This window comes from Limanda limanda, chromosome 15 (assembly GCF_963576545.1).
Source record: "Limanda limanda chromosome 15, fLimLim1.1, whole genome shotgun sequence".
Lineage (NCBI taxonomy): Eukaryota > Metazoa > Chordata > Actinopteri > Pleuronectiformes > Pleuronectidae > Limanda > Limanda limanda.
In genome coordinates, this window is record NC_083650.1 from 23,871,039 (window position 1) to 23,887,968 (window position 16,930).

Below are 16,930 nucleotides of genomic sequence, written 5' to 3' on the forward strand. Positions count from 1 at the left end.
AAAACTCACGTGCGTACGCGGAGGCAGTAGTTTGTAAGTCTGCTTGTAAATAAAGTTTCTTCAAAAAAACACCGCGGATGGGAACGAGGGGGTGGGGCATTGGAGGAAGGCGGGATGATTTGAATGTGCTGTAATTCTCAAATGCAACAAAGGTAAGAGTCCCTTTAAGTGCTAATTTCCGTTTGAGTGTGTTTCAACCACATGCAGCACAGGTAGAGCTACTTAAACACTGCTCTGCATTTTAACTGACACGTGATGGTTGAAATAAGTAGTCTGTCAATGCTTGAAGGTGTCCTGTTCCACTGGGAGTCCACACTGCAGTCCCACCACACTGCTCTAAACCTAGAGTTGCTCTGAAAAGATGACGTCTACACGGCAGCTGCAGATATGATCAGGCTGCTACAGTTGTTAATACAGCTTTTAATGTAATGTTACTATAGAATTTTCTGTTGTACTCTGAGTCTTTCATGGAGAGGTCTCATGAAGTAGTATCTACACCTTCCTGTCTAGGCTACAAGTAGATGCATGCCACTCACTTTTTCTTAATGCCCAAGATAATCAAATTCTCTTTATATAGAGATTTAACGGCACCTTTATGATGTACAGTTGTGAAATGTAATTTAATTCAAAACAGGCCTGCAAATAACAATTATTTTGATAATAGACCAGTTTTCTTCTTGGGGGATTAATCGTATGGTCAGCAAATATTAAACAAATGCAAAACCCATGAACAAGTTAACAGGTGATGTCTTCAAAATATCTTGTTTTGTCAAACCAATTGTCCAAAACCAAGAGGTATTTGGGTCATCACAGAAGAAATCATTCAAATTTGGTTATAGCTGGCACAATTACCAATATAGTCCTCCACTCCCTCCCCAACTCATGTTAGATATAATCTCAGAGAAAAACATTCAATTCAAACAGCTGTGACATTGTCACCACAACCTGAACATTATAAGCTTTTTGATTGCATCAAATATGTTGTGCTTCGTAAATATGTCAAGTTAATGTATTCCACTCTTAAAAACACTGAAATCATCAATGTCATTAGACTAATTTATCAAAACTGCTCTTGTATGTGTGGAGTCAGACATTTGATAAAGACATTGTTTTTCTTGCTTACTCACAGATGCAAACCATGAAGCGGCAGCAGAGGCCATTGAGAACATGGCAGATGCCGTCACACATGCTAGATTTGTGGGAACGGACCCTGCCAGCGATGAAGTCGTCCTCATGAAAATTCTACAGGTACATCACAGCTTGTTTTATAGTTGTTATTACAGTGGTCATGCTCTGACCTGTACTCTACTTATGAATCCAGTACAGAAGTGTCTAATAAATTAGACAATTCATAGAAATTCATAGTTGAAGTTCTCTTGAGAGTGTGGTTATTTAAGTGTATGATAATATAAATGAATACATATTAATATAAACAAGTAGAGCTGGGCAAAAGGGCTAATAAATAGTTTCTCTTTTTTTCAATCTTTTCACAAAATCATGCCCATTATGATATTGATATATATTTTTGAAACAAACTTAGCAACTTAGATTAACCCATCATTAAATAACGTTTTTCAAGCTCTTGTGTTCCCAATGTTTATCAATGAGGTCTCTCTGTCTAATTTTTAGACAGACAGCCTGGAGAGTGTAGGTCTGCAGTGATGCAGAGCCTCTAGTCCTCTCTCAGTTAATGCAGTGCAGACAGTTCAGGTTTTTGGCAGAAAATTTGTTTGAAAAGAGTGAAAATAAGTTATTTTGAAGATCAAAATAAAGCATTTTAATCTAAGATATGTTTAGATTGAAACAGACAGAATGTTATCAACTTGGTCTGTGCATCAACTGCAGATGTTTGTACAGTTGTGTTGTTCTGTTTAAGGTCCTGAGGACTCTGCTGCTGACGCCAGTCGGGGCCCATCTGACCAACGAGTCGGTTTGTGAGATCATGCAGTCGTGCTTCAGGATTTGCTTTGAAATGCGCCTTAGTGGTGAGTTCATGAACCCCTATTTCTATGAGTATATGTTTCACTTTACATACAGTCACATAAACTCTGCTTACACAAACATTTGTTTGCCATTCTGTAATATCTTGGTTTCCAGTTGTGCAGGGTGTCAAAACATGCAAATATATCTGGTAAACTAAATTTGATGGCTCATAAGATGATTAATGGGATAGAAATCCATTTTTTGGGTGACAACAAGTGTTGGCTCTTTCAGACTTTTCAACAATCATTTATATTTAAATATTTATTGTTTGCCATTTAGTTTCTTCTAAATGTCTGTGTCTGGGGGTCTCTCACTCCTAGTTCGACTGTTTCTTGCCTCTTAATTTCCTTCTGCCTGGTTTTCATATATGTGTCTCCCCTGTGTGTTTGCAGACCTTCTCAGGAAATCAGCTGAACATACACTGGTTGACATGGTGCAGCTGCTTTACTCCAGGTAAATAAGTAGCATAGTGAAGGATGGATAAAGATTGTGGGTAGATGTGTTTAGTTCTACTTTAATGTGTTCATTGCTGGGGGATTTAAAGCAAAGTTTATTCTCATATATGAAAACATTGTGTTGATTTAGCGACTGTTTTTTCAGGTGAACTATCTAATCTACTCATAAAGCGCAAGCAGCAATGATCAATTTACCATGTAATGGCCAAATATCAACATTTGAGGCCATGCCATTGATGTAAACACAATCGTCATCAAAAAAACAATCATTTCGCTTTTAAATATGGAGGTCTCTACATTTCGCACACCAATTATTTAGTGGGTTTCATTAATTCTGTAAGAGCAATTTCATACTCCAAGTCTAAAGATATTTCACCACAGAACAAGAGCGGGCTGGACTGATACATCACAGATTGGAGGTTTCCTGCATATACTTCCCTCTTAGGCCTCATTATTCCCCTTAAAGCTCATGAATTTCATTTTGCTCTGTGCTTAAGGTCAATGGACCACAGAATTTACTAATGTCATAACATGATTTCTCCTTTGGCATTTAGCAGAAGAGCCTGACACACGCACATGCACACACATAAACACACCATCTCCACAAACCCCATTCAGATGCATCAGAGTGCCAGTCACATTCGGTCGCAGACAAAGGGATGAGCCAAGAGAGCTGCACACCGTATGATCTGCATATAGATGAACTTGGTCTCTGCTTCAACAGCAAAGCTCCCAGCCCCATAAATACTAAGAAGCATATCTACATGCACACGCACACGCACGCGCACACAGACACACACACACACACACATTCCAAACGAGCATTGCCAACGATGCCAGACAGAAGCAATCAGGAAAATAAGCTACAAAAAAAGCTTGTCTGCTCATCTGAATAGGAAGGAGCAGACCTGGAGAACAAACAAAGCTCAAAATAAAGTTATGGTGTGATTCCCCTCCTCTCTTACGCGTGTGTCACCACCAAGACAATTTGACACAGGATTTGTCATAAAGTGATGCGTTAACTTCAATCCGGCTGAAGCCCAGTGTTGGTTTTTGCCAAGCTTGTTACCATTCACTGAAGCTGCCTCCAAGAATTCTTGGCCTGTTTTTATTTATTGGCAGGCCTCATGTATGGCACCTTGTTATCATCTACTGTCATAAGATTTAACTGTGCATGTATAAAAACAGAAATGCCAGACAGCCAAACTCATAAATAGAGACATCCCTGCATGTGAATAGCAAATATAAATGTAGTGTCATCTTGTGATTTCATCCTTCTGATACTGCTCTCTCTCTCCCTCCCTCTCTGTCTCTCTCTCTCTCACACACACACACGCACACACACACGGCTCTTCATCTCATTTTGCTCATGTTCAACCCCCAGCCCCCTGACTTGTACACAGACCCTTTGAATGGGAATGGGCCTCCCCCCCGTTCCACCCCCAACAGACAATAATGAGCAGCAGCGCTCTCCAGCTCCTCATGAGGAGTCTTAGATTGCCTGCTGAAAGTATTAGGCATGTTAATCTGTTGGACCCACAGATCATCCAATAATCATGCTCGCAAGACAACACTCTATTAACGCCGAGTTGATGTCAGAAGGGGCCTGCATTCTCCTCGTGCGTGTGTGTGTGTGTGTGTTTATGTGCTCGCGCTCGCGAATGGGGTGACATCTCATTTTCCAGCAAAGCTTTAGAGTCCACAGAATCCTATCCTGTCTTTGTGTAGCGCTCTGAGAACAGCAGCCAGCATTGCTCGTAAAATGCTTGAAAAGTTTATTTGTGGCTGAGGTAGAAAATGTTGAGATTATGGTTTTGCCACTTAAGCAGATTAGGACACGCTCTACAATGCTTTTCTACTAATTTGTTCATCTTTTTCATCGCTAAATGTAGCTTCAGTGACGTGAGACTCACATCAGAAGGATATCAAAATCAAAATCAAAGCAGCAGAGGCAGATGTTTGCTGTCTTTAAGTAACTTATTGTGCAAAAATGCCACACACAACGCAATTGTGATAATCTAATTTTCTAATTTCTTTTCTAATAACTTAAGCAGATTACTATACAACATTTAGCATACCTGTATCCCTAATTTTAAACATAAAAAAAAAAAAAAGATGACATCTCCAGGATCGATAATTTGTGACTCCACTCTGACATTTCAATCATGAAAACATGTTGTGTATAAAAAAACAAAACATTTGCATCTGGGCTTGGTGTGTGGAAATCTTGATGAAGGAAAAGCTTGTTGCTTAAGTTTAATTGCATCATGTTGGTTTCACTTCTTAAAGTTCTTGCAGATCGTTTGTGGTTGGATTACTGTATTAATAATAATAAGGGGGGATTTGAAATATGTGTAGGATCCAACATGTAGGCATATTGTGACTAAAACATACTTATTTGAATCATTGCTGTCTGTTGAAATTTTAGGAATGTAACATTATTGATAAAAGAAATGAATTAACGATGTGATATTTAATATTTGTGTGAATCATATCATATTTTATTATTTTTATCAATTTCATCAAAAGGACCAGATTGTTGATATTGAGTAATACCCCTCTGTGGAGCATATGCCATATTGAATGTTTGGACACTGGATCAAGGTCACAACACTACATGTATTAAAAGCAGAGTGCGGACAGTCAGTGAGTGTTGAGCCAACTCCTAATGTTTGGACTTTGTTTAAACTGAGTTCCAGTAAATATAGATTATAAAATAGCATATAAGCAATTTACTGCTACTGATCTAATCTGCATGAAAAGCTAGTGAGATAAAAATTCATATTTGTTTGAAATATTCACAGTTTGCAACACTGTCTTAAATTTATTCCAGGAGGATGTTTTTTCTAAGTTGTATGTTATTTTTCTTACAGACTCCCACAGTTCAAAGAAGAGGCCAAGAGTTACGTTGGTGCCAACATGAAAAAGGTAACAGGACTGAAATATTGAATATGCCTGCTTATTGTTATTGTTATTTTTTTTTCTCCCTCATTATTACTGTCTTGGGTTTTCTCATCATCATTGTGCTGTTTTTCTTTAGGTTTCTGTCTATGGCTGTAAAATATAGTTAATGATGTGATAGCATCACTTAAAAAACGAAGGAATATGGACATGTCCTAAAGACCCCATGATCCCTGCACGTTGTCATCAGTGGTATTCTATTTACTTAAAAACATCTTATCTAAAATGACCCTTAAAGATCAACGTCTGGATAAACCTATCGTTCTCCTGCTCCTGTCACCCTTTTCTGACTGTTCTCCCCCCTCCCCCCTCTGTTCCAGTCTTATTTTTGCCCTTTCAGTTCAGTTTGGCTTTTTGGAACATTTACTGTTTGGTTTAAGTCGTCCATCTTTCTATGTCTGCGTGTTTCCCTTCCAACACTGTATCCTGGACACTCAGGATCTCATTTGAGTAGAAGCACAAGTCAGAATTGTAGAGAGAGGGCTAGTAAAATGGCCCATATGAGTGGCCCACTACCCATAGTGCACTGCTCACTGTCATAGTGCACTGCCATTGACACAGGCAGGGCGAGTTTGGCTTCTTGGTGGGAGTGCAAACAAGTGGCTACCTATTGAACTGTCTTTTGTCTCAGGTAAAAAAATCATTACTGGATTAATTATATTACATTTCAAAAAAGGTTCTCCTATTTTCTCCAAATTCTACCATCCTCAGGGTTTACACCCCAAATAAGGCAATGTCAACACAAAAAAAAATCATGTCACTGTTCTAAAAACTCTCTGAAATGCAGGGAATGAGTACGTCTAACATAAGTATAGGTGAGGTAAGTTGAGGGACATGGCTGAAATATGTGCTACTACACTTTATCAAAAAACCCAAAAAATGTCAACATCACACACTGAACATCACAAAGTGGCAATTCCGTATTAGTGCCTGAAAAGCTAGTGAGTATGTACAGTCGTATTTGGGAGGGTGGGCTGGAAGAAGTCTCAACTAGGACTGTTTGCATGGGAGACAGTCCCAGATGATTGACTTTTTTCAATACCAATTGTGCCAAGTTCAGACCTTAGTACTCTGAGAGTTAGAAAGGGGAACAACAGTGTTATTGCTAATATAAGCAACCCAGCTCGGATTACATTTCATCACAGTTTGTACCTGACTGAACTGTTTGCACATAAGAAACCCACAGAGGCAGTAGCATTGGTAAACATCCAACAACTATTTATTATGGATATCCTCATCTTCTCAGACAAACTGGCAGTAACAAATATTATATTTCGCTCAAATGCTATCTTCTAAAAGGAATGTTATCGTATAACAAAATGGTACACACAACAGAGTGATGAATCAACAAGGAGTTGGCTGAGCCACTGAGATGAGATGTTCTCACATCTCCTAAAGACGCGAGACCAAATTTCCAAACAGTTATGATTTGGATAAACCTACCTCAGACTGAAATCTAAAATTACTTTCTCACCTGAAAAAAAGTATTAAAACTTAATGAAGTGATAAAGGAACAGTCCTAGGATGGAAACTGTTGTTTCTATGACTAATACTAAGTACTCTACTCTAATACTAATGAAACAGGCTACATACTATACGAATATGACTAAAATGTCCAGTGTAGCTGTTTTTTAATGGCTTAAAGTTATTAAATATATTATATTGTTGTTGAGCTGAGGGCAATAGTTCCTGCAGTTGCTGCTTTTTGCATGGTCTGTCTCTCCATCCTCCCACTCTGCCTGTTCATCAGCTTGCTGCCCATCCTTTAGTGATTGGAGCAAATACGGCTGTGTGCGTGTGTGCGTGTGTGCTTGCATGTGTGTGTGTGAGCACTTAGAACCCTGTGAGCTGTTTGGGACCCACTCCCCCACCATTCAGTGTAAACATGTATGCCTGAGTGTGTTGGTCCCACTGCTGACATGTTACCCATCACTAATCACGGGCACCTGCTCGCTCCCCTTCTTTTCTGAGGCTTACAATATCTTGTGGAAAAACAAACGAGTGCAGGTAAGGAAGATAACTGCAAGTATTAGGGCTGGAGAATCTCTTCCTGTAACCTTTCCCCTGTCCATCTTTAAAGACCACTCACTAACCTTCCACCCTGTAAGACTGTAAACGTGGCTAAAAGCAGGAACTTGACAAGTGCTTTAATAAATAATCATCTCATATAAAAGAACATAGCGTCTAATGTAGTTAATTCTGAATTGTCTTTATCATTTTAAACATAGTTCACTTTGATAAGTCTGTGCTTGTGAGTGCTCTCATTACATTTGTAATATTATTTAATTTTGTCAAATTTTTTTTTTTTACAAACTCATGCATATGTCTCAGCTTCTGCATATCATGCCAGCCATAAGCCCTTTCATCTTTTGCTGGATCGAGCATCCTTCAGTATTTTGCTTAAGGATAAATAACAACACGAGATAGATTTGAGAGTGTCTGAAACTGTAAATGTTTTGCATAAGTAAAAACAACCCTCACAATGAGGAAACAGAACCTTTGAAATTACAGTAGCAGAAACCCACATCAAATCATACTACTCTTCTTGGTGTACAATGTTCATGTATATGCTATGCTGTTTTTGTTCTGTGTATTGTGTTGTGAATTTATGAATCCGTGTTCATTTCCGGCTTTGATCAAATAGGCTCCTCCCTGTTGAACCTCACTCAGTATCTTCACACAGTTTCAGTACATCATCTCTCATAGAACAACTAAACAGAGGGGTTTTATTTTATATTTCATCATGTGCATCTACTCTTTTGTTCCAGGCATATTATAGAAGACAATTAGACCAAGGACCATAATTAACTATGGAGTTTAGTATAGTGCAATAATTTACAATTAAAGACATTGTTTTGAGTCTCCCTGAGACAGTTCAGTTTGTAGAAGGGTTAATTCTGTTGAAGGGAACATATGCATCCGTTTATATGAGTGAGTCTTTTATTTCAAACAACACTCTGATTTAACATTGCACTTCTATAAACATTGTTTGGCTCATGATGGATAGTATTAAACTAAAGTTGGAACCTTTAGTTTTGCAGCAGAGCTAGAGGCATCATCGTTTTTTGTCCAAACACTATTCTTCTATATCAAAGCCTGACTGCATTACCTATAATGCAATTTGACGGTTAACATTTATCGGTGTGTTGGGCACAGTGTGCCAGTAGTGGAGAGATGAGGAGATTGCTATAGAGGTCTGCTTAACCCAGGACTTGCTCAGTGATATGCTCTTGTTTCCCGTAGTTGAAGATGCGTGCGGGTGGAATGAGTGAGTCGTCCAAATGGAAGAAGCAGAAGCGCTCGCCGAAGCAGCCTCGACACATGGTCCGAAGTCCCTCGGGTCAGATGGACCCAGCCCAGTCCAGCACCCTCAGCAACAACAACCTTTCAGGTGAGAGGTCCTCCGTTTCAATGATACACTCACAATCATCAGTGGTCCCCTTAGTGGAGGCTGAGGAAGTCGAAAACTGCAAGTTGTCTTCTGTTAATAATTATGGTCGGGTAAAAATCAGACAGTGAAGAATTGTATAATATTGATGCTGTTTTCTGGGTTCCTTGGTGGACCTTATAAATGCAGATGATTTTACCCATTGGAAGAAGCTGCATGTGTGTAGGTTTAGATTTCACCCACAAATGAAAATTAACTCATTATCTACCCCTGTGCCGATGGAGGGGTGGGTGAAGTGTTTGAGTCCACAAAACCACTTTTGGAGTTTAAAGGGCAGAACAGTGTTGCAGTCAAATCCAATATAATTGAAGAAACTCCTGAACTATCTTCAGATGTGAAAAACGACAGAAAAAAGACAGAAGGGAATTTTGAAAGGTGGAAAAAGAATCAAGGTTAAAAACAGATACAAGCTGACCTCAAAGATCAAGGTTCAACAGTCAACTAATCAACTAGTCAAAGATGAGCTCTGCAGACATCTCTTCCAGGTAAAACAGCTGACACTTCTATGGAATCTTAAATATGTTTAAATCCATCATCTCTGCAAATCTTTCCTTTGAGTACGATTTTTAGGATATTGAGGTGTATTTTGGCCACTTTTAAACTTAGTTTTGTGCCATCCATTAGATGTCTGTGAAGAAACTGAAAGAGGATGATTGTAAATATTTTTATTACAAGTCAAAGTATCAACAAAAATCCAGTAACAATAAATGAATGAGTGAGCATCAAGAACAAATCAAAAATAATATTTGTAGAAAGCTTGACTGATCGTCTGTTTCAAATTTGTAATTTATTGCTTAGTGACAGAGACTTATATTTAGACTTGAAGGTTATCAACACTTTCTGTACATTTGTGCACACGGATGTATGGTGAGACGTGCCATTTTACACCATCAAATCATATGCATCTGTTTTGTTAGGTGGGGTTCCCTTCATTGAGCAGGGCCTGTCTAGCTTACCAGCCTCCGACAGTGCTGGCTCATCCATTTCCAGCCCTACAACCACAGACAGTGGCCTGGACACCTGCTCCAAAGCCACCTCCAGAGAGGACCTGTCTGACCTGGAACAGTGCAGCTTGTCTGCAAACAACCTGGGCCCTGAGCCCAGCTCTCCAGATGCTCACGTAAGACTTTGAATATACAGTACTTTTTTTTTTACAGATTTTGATTCGTCACGTGGATCTAGATTGATATTAAATTCATTATTTACACCAAGGTTGTGTAGTAACAGGTAACACAGGAGATAGCCGTTTGCCTGTTGAGGCTGGAAGTTGAAGAGTAAGAGGCTGGAATCCGCCAGTTTGTCAAAGTGAATAAATCCTCACATGTATCAGCGGCGTCAACTGGTAACGGTTTAACTTTCTGCAAAATGCTAACAGCTAACTGCTACTTTCCGGGGGCTTCAGAATAAAAGCACCAGTGTTTCTTCTTTGAATTATTTCATTCACATGAATCTATTAAACTTAATTATTACACTACTTTAATTCACTTTATTTAAATTGATACATGGTTACTTACCATCGTTACTTGGTCACAGTACTTAATTTGACTTTATCAAAACTGTACTTTATTTAACTAGATTTACATATATGGTTAATGTTGTGGGTTTGGCTGAGGGGTAGAGCGGTCGCCTTCCAACCAGAAGGTCGGTGGTTCGATGCCGGTATTTCCTATCTGCATGCAGAAGTGTCCTTGAGCAAGATACTTAACCCCTAGTTGCCCCTAATAGAAAAAATAGATGCACTGTATTAATGTATGTGTGAATGACAATGAATTGGACTGTAAAATGGTCATCAAGACTAGAAAAGATCTATAAAAATACAGACCATTAGAATTTGTTAACTGCTTACCTTTATTACAGTAATCTCATTAACTTTATTTCATTATTTTGCAATACTTTATTTTACTTAATTTAATTGCTCTATTTAACTTTGTTGACATGTACTTTAAGTAATGTTATTTACTACTATATTCAACTTAATGATGTAACTGTAATGTATATTAACACTGGACTGCACTCAGCTTCATTCTAACGGTTGTTTTTATTAGCACAGAACTGTATTTAACTAACAGGTAAGAAGGCTTCTATGCGGGCCAAGGACTTAGTGAGCTCTTAGAGTTGATCCGAACGACAGATTCTTCATTAGCACGCCTTTAAAACGGAGCCAAGAGGTTTATGGCACTGATGCCGTGGAAATAAAACACTGAAAGACTGACTGACATGTGATGTGCATTCGTTTTGAAAATATGACTCATGATATATTGTTACTGACACCAGTGTGTAAACCCAGGTGACATCTAGTGAGACCCTGGTATGTGACTTTAACTTTGATGATGATCTATGATTTGTGTTCTGTTTCCATTTGTGTCTAGTCGGAGGGCAGTCGAGTTGAACGATCCCAGTCGGCCTCAGTGGAGTCTATCCCTGAGGTTCTGCAGGACAAAGACTCCATTACAGAGCAGTCAGACAGTACCTCTGTCCATGATATGGACTATGTCAACCCCCGAGGAGTCCGTTTCACACAGTCCACACAAAGAGATGGTATGGATATTGAAGGTTTTTATATTTATATTTTACTTGTTTCTTCATACCACTCTTTCTTAGAATGAGAGGGTTACACAAACATTACAACAGATCTAAACAGTAGGTGCATAGTTTAGTTTCTTCACATGTCAGATCTTCTTTTCCTTAATCTCCTTCCTCCGTTTGCCTCTTTCAGGAGCATCCCTCATCCCTTATGGCCTCCCATGTCTTAGGGAGCTTTTTCGCTTCCTGATCTCACTGACAAACCCCCATGACCGCCACAACACTGACGCAATGATGCACATGGGCCTGCAGCTGCTGACTGTTGCACTTGAGTCAGGACACATGGCTAACTACCAGTCGTTACTAGGACTAGTCAAAGATGAGCTCTGCAGACATCTCTTCCAGGTAAAATAGCTGACACTTCTATGGAATCTCAAATATGTTTAAATCCATCATCTCTGCAAATCTTTCCTTTGAGTACGATTTTTAGGATATTGAGGTGTATGTTGGCCACTTCTAAACTTAGTTTTGTGCCATCCATTAGATGTCTGTGAAGAAACTGAAAGAAGATGATTGTAAATCTTTTTATTACAAGTCAAAGTATCAACAAAAATGCAGTAACAATAAATGAATGAGTTAGCATCAAGAACAAATCAAAAATAATATTTGTAGAAAGCTTGACTGATCGTCTGTTTAAAATTTGTAATTTATTGCTTTACTGTAAAGTATTTTTGTTGATTTCTGTGTTTTAGTTGCTGGGTGTTGACCGTATGAACCTGTACGCTTCTTCCATACGAGTTTGCTTCTTGCTTTTCGAAAGCATGAGATTACATCTCAAGTTTCAGCTCGAGGTAACACGTTATTATCAGTACTTCTTTCTCATGAATATATCTTTATGTTTAATTGTCAATTGACACACTATATGGTCAAATTGATCCTGAATGCCTAATCATTACCCTGTGTGCTGAACTGGCAGATGTATCTAAAGAAAATGATGGACATCATCACATCAGAGAACGTTAAGATGCCATATGAGATGAAGGAGATGGCTCTGGAGGCTCTGGTGCAGCTGTGGAGGATCCCCAGCTTTGTCACCGAGCTGTACATTAACTATGACTGTGACTTTTACTGCTCCAATCTGTTTGAAGACCTCACTAAACTGCTGTCCAAGGTAGCCTTCCCTTATTGGATCACTTGTACATATCGTAATGAGGAAAACATAATAACTTCTTATGGGAATCCCTTTTAGATAGGCCAAACTGATCCGAGTGCATTGTTTTATATTGTTTAAACAGTTTGTTCATAATGGATCTTGAATAATTGACCCTACAGTTTGTGTTTCCAATATTCATTGGAATCTGTTGTAACGGTCTTAATGGGTAAAGATACTAAATTCCATCTTTAAACAGGTCATAAAGCCTTCAATTTAATGTGGTGAACAATGCAGCAATAATATCAATCAGACAAATGTCTTGAAATATCAGTCTGGCTTTAATGAAAAGGAATTATCCTTCTTTTCATTTGTATTGTATTGTATTTATATTCTATTGTTACATGTCAAATGTATTATGAAATGTTGTTGATTTGTTATTTTAAGTGAAAACTGTTTTTCCGTCCTCTTTCTACAGAATGCGTTCCCAGTGTCAGGGCAGCTTTACACAACGCACCTCCTGTCGCTGGAGGCTCTCCTCACTGTGATTGACAGCACTGAGGCTAACTGTCAGGCCAAAGTGCTCAACAACACTGCTCAACAAGAGCAGTCAGAAACACTGCTGGCAGAGGGAGAAAGTTCAGGCCTTAGTGGACCAGACAGTACAACTGGTATACTCACCCCTACAGACATCTGACTGTTGCATACATGTTTTTTCTTTAGCCTTTTACAATGCTGAAAATATAAAGATTAGGGCTGGGCAAGTTAACTAGTTAATTACGAGTTAACTCATCACTTATTTAACTCAACTAATTATTTTATCTCGCATTAACTCAGGTTTGATTATTTATTGTTTTATTGTGAAAGTCAGGCTTTTATTTTGTGAAAGTCTGTTGCTGACCGCTGCGGAACCGGAAAAAAGAAAATAATTGGCGGATAAACAACCATGGATAAGGGTACGGAGCTTTTACATGGCCATTTTCATTTTAAAGTTCTTCCAGACGGCGGAGTCGACAGAACCAAAGTAATTTGTAGCCACTGCCAAGGTGAATTTTCTTATCACCGGAGCCCTTCCAGTCTAAAATATCACCTGAATGCAAAACACACAGTTGATATCAGCAAATCACTCAACGAAACAGCGAGCGGAGCGAGGCTTCGGCAGACTACGTTAGACGCAGGGAGGAGTATAGATTTTTCATAACGAAGAAGATAACATTAATGCCCTGGCAGTGGCATTGAGCTTTAACTTTGTATTTGCTTTGATAACATTGTTAAGTTGAGATTTACACTGAATATTTTATTTAACTGCTACTGTATTAAATGCTGATGTTAAAAGTGTTTGCACAACAAATGTTAATGGCACTTTCGTTCATATGGCAGAACATTTAAAATAAAATTGTGCTATACACTACTTTTTAATTCATTATTGGATTTTGCGCATACAAATGCGGTTAATCGTGATTAATCAGGGAAATCATGCGATTAATCGCGATTAAAACTTTTAATCGTTGCCCAGCCCTAATAAAGATATAAAATAATGAAACAACTGTCTTAAATCTCTAGCTTCAGTGCAAACATACCAGTCTTTAGTTTAAGAAAAACCAACACAATTCTTTCTGTTTTCAGATCTTAACAGACTTGGCAATACCAATGGTTTGAGTCTTCCACAAGCTCCAAGTGCACCAGTATGTCCACCAACCAGCGGTCATCTGATGGCAGAGACGATGCAACTGGGCCGACAGGACCAAGGAGACAATGATGCTGGTGAGTCTTTGATCTGAGTCACTTTTTTACCTTTAAATCTGCCTCACCATTGGAAGTTGAACCTTATTTCATCTTTAAGCAGCTGAGAAGAGAGCACCGAAGAAGCCTCAGCGTTTCTCATCATTTTTACCCGATTCCCAAGAGTTGATGGAAATTAGAAGAAAGAAAAAGGTAAGTGATTGTGACAAACAAAGGTTTGTAGTAACACTTCACATCCACAGCCAGTTATGAAATCAACAACTGCACCTTCATGATGAGTTTCTTGTTGTGTGTCCAGCTGCTGATCACAGGCTCAGAGCAGTTTAACCAGAAGCCCAAGAAGGGAATCACGTTCCTGCAGGAGCAAGGCCTCCTCCCCATGGACAACAACCAGGTGGCGCAGTGGCTCAGAGAAAACCCCCGACTGGACAAAAAGATGATTGGAGAGTACATCAGTGACCGCAAGAACATGGACCTCCTGGACAGCTTTGTGAAGTACGATGAAATTCCAGCGCATGTGCACGTGTTGATCATTTAAAAGATGATGTACCCTCCTCTCATAAAGGCTGCAGAGAGTTTGGTTTCCAAGGTGCATTGTTGAATTTACTGTGACTAATAAACACTGCTTAGAGAGCTTATTTAACTAATATGAATCCTTTTCACAGCACGTTCACCTTCCAGGGACTTCGTATTGATGAGGCCCTGCGTCTCTACCTGGAGGCCTTTAGATTACCTGGAGAGGCTCCAGTCATCCATAGACTCATGGAAACCTTCACAGACAACTGGCATGTAAGACACATTTTCTCAGCCTTGACTGTTATACGGTCACTGTGTGCTTTATAAGGAACACCTTTCCAACTAGAATTGTCCTATCGCCCAATCATGTAGAAGCTGGGCAAAACATTAACTCCAGGAGCTTAATATTCACAGCAAACCTCAGAATCTTAGTGATTTTGAGTTTGACAGGATCGTTGGTAAGAGTTTCTCTGAAGCTTCTGATATCCTGATATTTTCATACACAATAGTCTGTAGTTTTTTTTTCTCAGATGGAGAGAAAAGGCTAGAGAACTGGCTAGAGGTGACAGGAAGACTGTGAAAACCACTCTTTGAAACTGTGTGTGTTGACAAGAGAAGCATTAACAACTCGTCCAACCCGGAGATGGATGCTCTCCAACAGCAGAGACCACATCAAAATGGATATTGAGCCATTGCGAATTTTCTATACGCATCCCATTCAAGGCATTTAAAAAAATAGCTGGTAGTTACTGCTATTGTCAATACAATGTCGTTATCAGCAATGGATATTATATGATATTTAAAACACAATAAGTTGAATTCATTAACCACACTCGGTGATCGCCATTTGGATAATACATGCAGTTGCTGGAAATTCAAAATGGCTGCCATTTTTCAAAATGGCTACTCCGACTGGTATGTAAATTTGAAAGCAAAAACGTTGATCAGGAGTCTGGATGATATCCAAAACTCTTCTTCACTTGCAAAGTCTCCTCTTCACCCTTGTTATTGACACACAGCTTCACCTCAACCTTATCTGTAACTCCCTGTTAGCTCTGAGCCACGTGTGCAACAGACTGTTACGCATAAACTAACAAACGGCACAAGAAACATTTAATATATCTACGGTAATCACTTTTGAAGCCTGGTAAGGTGGGCAGTATGTTTATACAGGGCTGTATCTCCCACACAGATCTTTCTATTTCTATGTAAACCTTGCACACAAACAAACAACCTTTTTTCCCATCTAGTAAAGCCAGCCTGCTCAAATGGTCTTTTCCATCATCAGATACTTCTAGCTATTATAAAAGTGTTGAAGTGATAAATCAGACACTGTCACATGATGAACCCTCTAAATTATTGTACTAGGATGACATAAGTGTTAAGACTCACACACACACATGGTGGTGGACAAAGGAAACACTACAGGGGAAAATATCTGACTTCTGAAAATAGCTGTAGGAGCCATGTGACCTGGAAACTAATCATAGTAAAGGTCTTTTCTTAGGCCGACCACACACACACACAAACGAGCCTTGAATAAGTTGATGAGTAATTTTAGACAGTGACCCTGTCAATGCGATTTCCACTCTATGGGGTCACTGTGATGTCAGCACGATGGGAGATTCAGTCTGGATTACAGACTGAATGTTAAGACTGACATCATGACCGCTCCCCAAAAGTGAAGTCAAATTGTCTCAATAGCCCCCTGGTGGCTGGCTTCAGTGTAGGTCATGGATCCCTCCTCCACCATGTCAATCCCTAGAACTACTATTGTTTAAACTCTGGCACCAACTGAGCAAGATGGCGGCATTTGTATCCAGGATATGTAGTATATGGTTAATTCTGCATTGTATTTTGTCTCCTGTATTTGTGTGTTCATAGAAAGTGAACGGCTCCCCATTCTTGACCAACGATGCAGGCTTTGCCTTGGCCTATGCCGTCATAATGTTGAACACTGACCAGCATAATAACAATGTCCGCAAGCAGAACATCCCCATGACTGTAGAGGTGAGTTATATCTATTTGTGATCTCTCTCTCTCTCTCTCGCTCTTGCTCTGTCTCTCTCTCTTTTGCTCCCCCCTCTCCTTCCGTCCCTCCACATATCACTTTTCACATCAATTTCCATGTCTCTTTACTCATCTTCTAAT

At 39.3% G+C, this 16,930-nt stretch overlaps 1 protein-coding gene across 3 annotated transcripts in view; it reads left to right on the forward strand.

Annotated features, from left to right (window-relative positions):
• The window catches only part of gbf1 (golgi brefeldin A resistant guanine nucleotide exchange factor 1), an 82,098-nt gene that overhangs the window by 42,911 nt on the left and 22,257 nt on the right, over positions 1–16,930 (forward strand). For 2 of the 3 annotated variants that reach the window (XM_061087132.1, XM_061087134.1), the window contains exons 5-20: positions 1,130–1,248; positions 1,877–1,985; positions 2,376–2,436; positions 5,312–5,366; positions 8,643–8,790; positions 9,765–9,967; positions 11,217–11,385; positions 11,564–11,775; positions 12,123–12,221; positions 12,347–12,541; positions 12,999–13,191; positions 14,147–14,284; positions 14,364–14,455; positions 14,562–14,758; positions 14,929–15,052; positions 16,664–16,789. In XM_061087132.1, the coding sequence (XP_060943115.1) occupies positions 1,130–1,248; positions 1,877–1,985; positions 2,376–2,436; positions 5,312–5,366; positions 8,643–8,790; positions 9,765–9,967; positions 11,217–11,385; positions 11,564–11,775; positions 12,123–12,221; positions 12,347–12,541; positions 12,999–13,191; positions 14,147–14,284; positions 14,364–14,455; positions 14,562–14,758; positions 14,929–15,052; positions 16,664–16,789 (2,240 nt within the window). The remainder of the gene's footprint in view (positions 1–1,129; positions 1,249–1,876; positions 1,986–2,375; positions 2,437–5,311; positions 5,367–8,642; positions 8,791–9,764; positions 9,968–11,216; positions 11,386–11,563; positions 11,776–12,122; positions 12,222–12,346; positions 12,542–12,998; positions 13,192–14,146; positions 14,285–14,363; positions 14,456–14,561; positions 14,759–14,928; positions 15,053–16,663; positions 16,790–16,930) is intronic. The other variant, XM_061087133.1, reaches the window with a different exon arrangement.